This window comes from Strongylocentrotus purpuratus, unplaced genomic scaffold (assembly GCF_000002235.5).
Source record: "Strongylocentrotus purpuratus isolate Spur 01 unplaced genomic scaffold, Spur_5.0 spur5_contig_834, whole genome shotgun sequence".
Taxonomy (NCBI): Eukaryota; Metazoa; Echinodermata; class Echinoidea; order Camarodonta; family Strongylocentrotidae; genus Strongylocentrotus; species Strongylocentrotus purpuratus.
The window spans coordinates 41,480-51,471 of record NW_022145540.1 but is presented as its reverse complement, the minus strand read 5'-3'; the positions used below and the strand labels follow the sequence as shown (position 1 = coordinate 51,471).

General features: G+C 37.4%; 1 protein-coding gene across 1 annotated transcript; it reads right to left on the bottom strand.

Annotated features, from left to right (window-relative positions):
- Positions 1–1,003: 1,003 nt before the first annotated feature.
- Positions 1,004–7,937, bottom strand: LOC100890231 (haloacid dehalogenase-like hydrolase domain-containing protein 2). Its single transcript, XM_030984637.1, has 7 exons — positions 7,859–7,937; positions 6,055–6,242; positions 5,367–5,575; positions 4,757–4,841; positions 3,532–3,748; positions 2,615–2,678; positions 1,004–1,596 (listed from the first exon to the last, which is right to left on the bottom strand). Exons 2-7 carry the CDS (start codon positions 6,153–6,155, stop codon positions 1,493–1,495), a joined length of 780 nt encoding a protein of 259 aa, XP_030840497.1. The 5' UTR covers positions 6,156–6,242; positions 7,859–7,937; the 3' UTR covers positions 1,004–1,492.
- Between the last annotated feature and the right edge of the window lie 2,055 nt (positions 7,938–9,992).

The following is a 9,992-nucleotide window of genomic DNA, read 5'->3' as shown; positions in this document are numbered from 1 at the left end:
CTTCTCTCTCTCTCTGTCTGTCTCTCGATCTCTCTCGATCCACATCAATCATTTTTGTGTTCTTTTATTTTAGTGATGTCGTAATTAAGAGTATCTTGCAAATTATTTTGAGTTCTTAATCATCTCAACTAAGATTAAGATCATGATCCCCCAGTCTAAAGGGCATGTATATGTTGGCCTATACTAGCATAATTCAAATCAAACCTTAATAACCTTAAGCATAAATTAATAAACAAACAAATAAAGAATAAAATATGAAGAAATATGAAGAAAGCATAAGTGGAGAAGCCAGTAATGAATCTGACAATAATCAGCTATTCTATTTGTTTCAGAGAAGTTTTATACTACATCATACAACAAAATATGGAACCATTTCAAATGAGTAATCTGTTTCATAATTGTAGCTCAAAAGAGAAATGTTCTTCCACAAAATATCAGTCATATGTTATCAAAAGCTTGGATCTGTCTTTTTCCTTTTCAATAAAAACTTGCAAGGCATAGAACATTATATTTTACATTCTCCAATAATATCCGATTATTTTTGCATTAACATGATGACTGAGATTTATTTAGATCAGGAAATTATGGATGACTAGATAAATGGACCAATTCAATTTTGATAACAATAATCATCACACTTACTACATGGGGTTCTATACAACAGGTGAAGGGAATCTTGAAGCAGGATAGATACTATAGTACAGTATAATATGAAGCTAGACCCCTATACCATGAATTTTGGATACTCAATTAGTCATTTGTGGAAACCCTTCCTTGGTGTCTTCTTCAAAAAAGAAGTAAAATATATCTGACCTGTGGTGCAAATATATATAAGACCATTTTGGACCTACTCTGAATGACATTCTAAAGTCAGGATTATGTGTCTTATTCAAAAGTTAGCATTTCTTAAAGTACAATAAAGTATTTGATACAATAACAAAACAAAACAAAAGAGTTCACACAACACAAAGTCATTAAAACAACAAAAAGAACATAATATAAACCATTATATTTTCAAAAAGAAATACAATAAAAAAAATGAGTAACACAATTTGTTTTAAATAAATAACATTTGTAGAATTTAGAGAAGCAATGAAAACTCCAATGTCAAGATAAAATGTACATAAAAGTTGATCTTATCAGTATGAACAAGTGTTAATGGAAAACGAATGAATTAACAACAAAATATCACAAACTGCTGAGCAAAATAACTACCGGTACCCAATCTGGAATTTTGTGGGCTGACCCCCCCCCCCCCCCCCCCCCCCTCCAAGAAGAAACACTTGATGCTTGAAAAGTTCCATCCTTTCCTCCTGTTTTGTCACCTCTTTAAGAAAGGCACAATTATCAATTTTCACAGTCTGATCATATCTTTCATGAATACTGACTTGTATAATGTTGCAAGTACTAGAGATTGCACAATAAGTTATACTGTAATAAGCATGATGAAAATGTATACATGAATCACAAATTCACTTCATGTGATATCCTGTCATAAGTATTCCTTCAGCAATAGCTCGACAGCTGCAGGAAAGTCCTCACATATCTCCGCCGGAGGTTGAGTTATCTTCCCTTCATCGCCTGGTCTATACTTCCCTGCATCAAATGAAAGAGAGAAAAACAATCAAGACATCGATCTTGATATAAAACATACATTACTGAAACAAAAATCTCACTCTTGTTTAAAGCATATGATAGACAATGGTATCTTTCCAATTATATTCACATCAATACTGACAAGTAAATGCCTTGTCCCTCAATTCTTTTACATCAACACATTTTCTATAGCATCACTTACCACACATTTTGTCCTACCATTCTGATGATATCCGAAAACGGGAAACTGACATGGTAATGTAACTTGTGTTGTGTGAAATATCAATTGAACAATATTTAATTTAATAATACATTCAGGAGGCAATATAAGAAAAATTTAATTTGTTCATATCCTTTCTTAAATTATCCTGTAGAACCATACCATACTGTTTGATGCTGTTTAAAAAAAAAAGGTTTTTCATGTTTATGTTCTCATGTTCTATGTTTTATGTATTGTTTGACCAATGTCTAATTTTCATAATAATAATGTAAAAACAAACAAATACACAAACTAGGTGAACGCACCCTGCCAAGCCCAAAACCTGGCTTTCATTGTGTTCACCATTTTCCAATTATCCACTTACCTATGTTTTGTATGTAGTCTGTACCTTGTTTCTCATTGAATGCTATACTTGTTTTGTTTTTTATCTTCTTGTTTGATTGAAATTTCATAGTTGTATAATGTTTTTATTGCCCATTGACTGCTTTTTACACATTGGTTTTAATTGATGTTGGAATTTGGAAATAAATGATTTGAATTGAATTGTGTTCTTTTATTGGTTAGAGGCAGTCGTGTACTTTTTCTTCATCAAATTTAACACACTTTGAGCTATGGTATACTATAGACATACTGAGAAACCGTGTGCCTTGCCCTTTGGCTGCAAGGATCCCTTTTTCTTCTTCTTGAATTCTTCTATACTTGGTATGATCACAAAGAGTGTTAAGACATATTTTCTTGAGAGAACATTGCCAAGCACAATCACAATGCAATATGTCAAACAAAAAAGAGCTTTCCTACCTGTTTTCACAAGGAAGCCTTTCATGCCGATTGTCTGTGCTCCTTGTACATCACCTTCCACATCCTACAACAAAACAGATGTAATGAATTTTCTTTTTTCCTTACACATACACTCATTCTATTAATGTCAAACACTACAGAACAAAAAGTCATTATATATTTTCTTTCTTGAATGAAAACTCTATTGATAGAAACATTTTAACAAAATTTGCAAATAAAACAATTATCAAAATAATGGAAGTTAAGGAACATGACTTTCAACTTTACTGTCACAGATTTATATTGTTACATGCCTGGCAAAAGGGAGTTGCCAAAGAAGTCCTAAAGCACAGAAATATTACAAATCCCTAAGCAAAGTCAAGCAAACAGTTAGCAAACACTCTCATGCAGAGCGCACAACTTCTTTGGCAACCTATGCAAATTTCGGCAGATGCAGTTTTGAACGTCAAGTACACAGTCATATCATAAAGGGATCACTTAACAATGTTAAATCTGAGATGCACGGACCTACGTTTTATCAGTGTCTGTGATATGGTGTAATATTGAAGCCCTAAAAAAAAATTGCACTTCAAAATGATCAAGTACGTGCCTCAAAAAAGTAAAAAATCTTTGAGTGACCGGATTACGATACTCGTTTTCCCCAATAGACTGTAGTGTTATGAAAAATGTTTGGCAAACGGTTTTTAAAATTTGTAATTCCAATCATAAATATCTTCAATAATCAGACAGGCAATCGGCTTGTAAAAGTCATGGGGTTCCTGACTGACCTAAAGGTTTATAATTATCATTGCAGAATGAGCTAAATCAAGGATTTTTTGAAAGGATCTAAGACGAAGTTACCGGATCCCTTTAAAGTTTGATATCAAGTCATTTGACTTTGCCTAGAGGTAAACTTTCTTATATCTAACGGTACTCACATCTCCAATCATCACTGCCTCTTCGGGTGCACAAGACATCGTCTTGAGAGCCTCTTGGTAGAACGCCCTCTCTGGTTTGCCCACCACCGTAGCCCTGACCCCTGTCGCGTACTCCAACCCTTCCACAAACGCTCCTGGTCCAAGGGCCAACCCATCTTGCCTCTTGAAGTATTTGGCCTTGTGAATCGCGATAAGGGGATGGCCATCAAGGATTAATCTGTAGAAGACACACAAGAGCAAATGTAGGACAGCATTAGAATAGTGGTTCATTCACTGCTGTAGTAGGACATTTGTATCAAGTTTGAGAGTTTCAACTTTAAGAGTTTGTTCATTTACATTCACAGGTGTGATAAGCAAGTTATACAGCTATTTTATACAAAAGAAACTAATTATGTGACAGAACAAATGTAAAGAGAGACGTAGATAATATAAATCTCCTACATTTGAGAGAAATAGATATGACATCTGCTGACACCTAACATTTAGGATGAGGACACAAACTACATTCTCTACCAATGGCATACTGATGGGGGGGGGGGCTTGGGAAGGGGGGAATTGCCCCCCAAATAAAATTCAAACATGGTTTATTTCTAATTCGATACCAGTGATTTACAAATGTTGCTGAAATTACATGATTTTCCGGGTTTTTTTTTTCTTCTGCCCCCCCCCCCAAATGCTTTTGCTCATTATGCCACTGTTCTCCACCCTCCACAAAACACATCATAATTTCACTGGACGGACACAAATATGGACCCAGACTAGCCCAGACAATCCTGAAAACCTATCCCCTTTTCTGCCAAACATGAATATGGATTGTAGACAAAACTGTTCACATTTTGTCAGCTTACATTGGAATGGACTTTATGCAGTAATTTGACTGACATATAATGCTACCTTTTGTCATGTTATGCTGAGTACCAGAAAACATACCGGTATAGCAACAATCACTTAAAGCCTATCTGCACTAGTTTGGCTAGGAGGGATTAGACCTTCCTGCATGGTCTCTGATAGGTGGTTATCTCATCAAATCAGCTCTCAATTAACAGGGGGGACCATGGGGGACCAACAGTCACCGATTAGGCATTGTTTGCTATATAGAGGGCGCAAGTAGCTATAAGTAGAGCAGTGGGGCTTTAAAAATCTTTGGAAAGAGGAGGGGGTATCTACTAATTGTATATATATCAAGATTAAGTAAGGATCTCACTGCCTTGACCAGCTAGCTCACCTGAATGCTTGGTTTAATGTTCTGTAGTTGAAACTGTCCGGAGATAGACCCACTACAACACAGTTTGGATCATCTGTACATATATCTAATGGGATAGAGAAGAAAGCAAATGGTTTTCACCTTGAGAGGGCATCCTACAGTGACATAAAAATTCAAAAACTGATAATCGAAGAAACTTATAGACCCACGGTATCAAATTATTTCACCCCACCTCACCTCACCTTACAAACTTCAATGTGTGATCACCAAGAACCTAACCCAGTTCAAGGCCACAACTTACAAGTCTACTGAAATTTGATATCTAACACTAGGTCTTAGGCAACTGAATACAAATTAAAAACATCTGAATCAGTCTTTCTCTAAACCCCCTCCCCCCCCCTCAATTTTTTTAAACAAAATAAAATAAAATGTCCACACAAATAGAGATATAATTACATTACACCTAATATTTTCTATTCCCATTTATCCCTCTTTGTTTCTAAAATATCGTTCAGAGATTAAGCAATATGGTAAACTGTATATCCTCTACAAAAGCAATAGAGGTTAATTTTAGGTTACCGGTAATGTAAATTATAAGAAACAAAGAATTAAAAAAAAGTATCTTACCCACCTTTGAAGTCCTCCTTTGCACTCTCTTGGAGTAGCAGCATTGGTCTACAGCCCATTTCCTGGACCTTGTTTCGTGCAGCAGTAAGGGAAGAGAAGATCTCATTCTGTTTGATATCAAACCCAATCCTTGAGAGACGACTGTGAAGCGTGGTCATGCTCTCCTTTGTGGTATTGGTTACAAACTTGATGTTTGTTGTTCTTTCTCGTAGGCTGCAGATTCAAAGAGAAAGGAAGAATAGATTAATCATCTTCCAAGATCTACAAAATATGTAACCTATTCCGTATTCCACAACAAGAACTGGTACAATATAATTCTTAATATTAATGAGTTAATGATAAGACAGAACAGTTTAATCTACATCGTCATTTCTGCAATGAACTTACTTACAGGTACAAGTCCCTGCCGCATAAATAACATCCTTTGGCAAGGCATCAATCTACATTTGCCACACTCGACCCAGGTGAAGTGAACAGGTACCTGGCAGGGATTAATTCCTTAACCTAGAGCACCGTAAAAGCACCCATCCTAAAGCTGGGGCAATGATATCATTAAAGCAACAATGGCAAGTGTTAGAAACATGAGCACTATACAATAACACACTATCATCGGAACTAGCAATATAGTTCTTGAATGCTCGTTCTTCAATAGTTTGAATACAAATACAGAATAAAAGTGAGACAGTTTATACCATTGTAATGCAGCTACTGCTCCTGGTATGGCAGCATCCTCTATGTGTATAGTACCGCTGAGGTCTATCAGAACCGCTCTCAGTCTGGACATTGTTGCCATACCTTATATCCTCATGTCGGCCGCAGAGATGGAATCAGAGAAGATAGAAGCACACTCATTTGATGGAGGTATGTATGGATACAGCCTCTGTAGACAGAGGTAGAGATCCAACAGTACAGTGATTTAGACTATATTGTATTTGAGAGTAAAAGGTGGTTAAGTCTGAGTATCATGTTAAACAGTTTGATGCCCTTGTGGCTCCAAGATGAGGTACAGTCATTGCACACCTTGTACCCAACTGTGACATTTTGTAGAGACAAATAATTATCATCATCAAGTTCAGGGGCCCGTTTCACAAAGCCTTTTTCAATGACAAATTACAAAAATAAGTGACAAATCTGCTGATAACCAATCAAAAGCAAGGATTTCAGTAGCTTAGAACAAAAACTGTCCTTTGTCACTGATGGCAAGTTTTGTCAAACGCCTCCCAAATATTTGAGAAAAAATGTTTCATCTTCCTAATTGAGGCCACAAACCCTCATTATCATGAGAACACTAGCCTCCTACATGTATAACAATTAATGACTGTTTGATTGGTTTCAGGTTTCCAGTTTGAGACAAATGGCCAGCTGGCTCTGCACTGAAGGAGGGAGTTGTCTGAATGGTCACGTTACTCCTTCATACGCTGATTTGGCCTAAGTTTCTCCACAAGGCCATGCTGAATATACTATACATCTTCACCGAGTATGACTTCTAAGCTCTACATATTTTTACGACCGATTGTTTAGAGAACTTTGGGAAGCAGACATGCAGCATTAAATAACATTCCGTAATATTTGGTGTTAATGGATTTGATGGCTGGAGAGGGTTAAATTCCTTGTTGTTAATCCAAGTTAACCCTGAATATCTTTTCCTCAGATGGTGTCTCCATCCATTCCAACTCCCTGGTCTTAGATCAGTCTTCATATTATAGACCCTAATCTATTTCATTCTTCTTTTCTTTTGGTTTCCACTTGTACAAACTACAATATTATGAACTGCATTTTATTTACCATTCTGACTCTCACAAAATATTTTCTGTTCGGAACAAATTTAGAATACCCCACCACTAAAATTGACAAAATGTTTGTAGGGTACCAAAAAATTCACCAATGAAGCTAAATCTCGAGACTTAAGCCTTGTAAGTAACACTAAACCTAATCCTAATCCTAACCCTAACCCTAACCCTAACCCGAGGTCTTTGATGTTTATGTACATTAACCTTATTTATATTGGTGGGGTATTCTAAAGTTAAGCCAAACAAAAAAAAACCTCCCCCCCCCCCCTCTTTTTGGGGGGTGGCACCATTGACTTTTTAAAATTGCAATTTAAAAAAAAATTATGAATATCCCCTCTCATTTTTTTTCTTTAACATGCAGGCACATTTCTTCTTTTTTTTAATGAGCATACTGACATTTATATTTTCCCTACCCAATCTGGACCTGGCCTGGGTGGTAATTGTAACAACTGTACTCTTGCTGATATACCGCAGGTACTGGGCACGTACCACCCTATTATGCCACAAGCTCTCGGGGAGGAACGGGGGAGTTTTGTGCCCGCGCGCGCCTGAGCTGAGCGAGGGAATTTGAATGGACTTCAAAGTGTAAGTAACACCTAAAGTCTGCATTTCTCGGTCGTTTCAATCGATATTTCATTTTAAAATCAGTTACATTGACTTTTGTATAAATATGCATACATTTTACAAATTTTGAACAACACTTTACCTTTTGTTTAGCAGCTGAAACAGTTGATTTTTACACCGATTCCACAGCTCACAGGTGCAGGCCTCCTCGACAATCTTGCATCTAGGCTAGTCTCTTCTCAAGTAGCCTTCGACGCCTTCGGATGGCAGCTGCAGCGACGCCACAATGGCATTTTCAGCTTCTTTTTTTTTGGGGGGGGGGGGGGGGGGTGGGGTAGGGGGGATCATCCCTAATCCAAAATTTATTTTGAAAACTTCTGAATAAGCGGGGAAAGGGGTAAGGTGCACTCTTATTTTTGTTTTGCCCCTGAAAATTTGAAAAATCGCACCCCCCTCCCCCTTGAGGCCCAGGGGAGGGGGCCCGTCGCCAGATAAGAGTAAAATTAACGTGTTCTTAACTGTTTTTTCCCAGGGGAGGGGGCCAGGTCCCCGGTCCCCCTCCCTGGATCCGCCACGGGCCCCCCCCCCCCCCACAAAGGTCTAGCGACGCCCCTGAGAACAACACAGTTTATACACTAAATAAACAAATTGCAAGTACTACTGGTGCAGATCACCGTCTTTGTGCATTGTGCAGCAACGCAGCATATACAACGTCTCGCGACAGATCACTTTTCTCTAACTTCTAACCAATCAGAAGGCCTCGTTTTTTTCAGGAAGTGCCGGTGGACATTGGGTTGGTGGACATTTGCGCCAAATGTGGTTCTCAAATGAAGTGCCTGAAAATGCGCCTAATGTGGTTCTAAAATTGCAAATGCTTCCTATACTCACAGAGGGGGTTTCTAACCCTCTCCCAGACCAACCACCGCTTAGTCGCTCCGCTCCCCGCTGACGCCTCGCCGTTGTCGCTTCGCTCCATCATTTTCCATTTCACCCCATGCGATTTTGTGCCCCCCCCCCCCCCGGTAAGAAATTCCTGGATCCGCCACTGATAGTTGCGACCTTGTTCAAGTAGCAAATTTAAACTCGATGGACTTTCAGCCATCAACAGAACTACAAATTAAATTGGAATTTGCGTTTGATGATGGAGTTGCATTATTTTCATCACCACCTCTATAATATCGGATCTACTAATTTGAAGAAAGTGGTTATTCCTCGATAATTTTTAAATGTTGCACTTTAGCTTTGGGACTGAGCTATAGCATGAGTTGACTAAAAGGTTGGCTCGAGATCAGTCACCACACCCTCCCGGGTCATGCACGATCTAACTTATCCTAACCCACTTCACTCGCCCTCGATAACGACATCATAATCGTATATAGCTTGGGAAACTTTTTTTAATCTGGAGGGATGGGGTGAGGAGAGTAAATTCAAACTAAATGGATATATTTCATGGGCAATTTTCCAAGGGGTTGGCCGGGTGGGTCAAAGATACATTTTTTTTTTCCTCCATTTTTTGGACCCTCCAACAGGCCATTTATTGAAAATCAATCTCAAGATAACATATTTGAACACATGTTCCAATGAATATCAAATAATATTTCATAATAAGATATACATAACGAATATCAACCATAATACTGTATATACAGAACATACATGTAGATTAGGGAAAGAAAAACAAAAATTAAATAATAATGCAACATCATGACTGAAGATGATGTGGGAAATTCAATATACTCCTATTAAAGGATCAAAATCCTCTCAAAATTTATCCATTTTTTATCGAATTTGTCAGTTTTGTTAGCAAATATACTAACTTGCCTCTCATTTGTGTAACTATTCTTGATATATTGTTTTATTGTCCGAAAGGACGGTACAGACTTTTGTATTCGAGAAAAATATAATTGTTGTTTAGTCCAAATTATTATACATTTTAAAGCATCATTTCTTTTTTCAATGAAACCTAACAAAACATGTATTAAGGACAGTTTTATTCTACAGCGTGTTACAATAGTTAACCAGTCAGTCAAACAACTCCAAATCAATTTGGTCACGTTACAGGAGTAAAAAAAGTGTACTATATCTTCTTCTTCTCTTCCACAAAGGGAACAGTTAAGTTATTTAAAATTATGTTAATTTTCACAAGATCTTTATTCAAAGATACATGGGCCGTGGCGCGCGGCTTCCTATTGAAAAAAAAATCACTTTGAGATCTAGGATATATATTTTTTTAAACATTGCCTCCCAACCCGGCCCCAACCCCATTTGATAATTTG

Coding starts and splice junctions, on each gene's coding strand:
- LOC100890231 (XM_030984637.1), bottom strand. CDS start 6,155: ATGGCAACAATGTCCAGACTGAGAGCGGTTCTGATAGACCTCAGCGGT. Junction 3,749..4,756: donor ACATTAAACCAAGCATTCAG/GTGAGCTAGCTG, acceptor TGTCTTCTACAG/ATTAATCCTTGATGGCCATC. Junction 1,597..2,614: donor AGGCTTCCTTGTGAAAACAG/GTAGGAAAGCTC, acceptor CATTTGATGCAG/GGAAGTATAGACCAGGCGAT.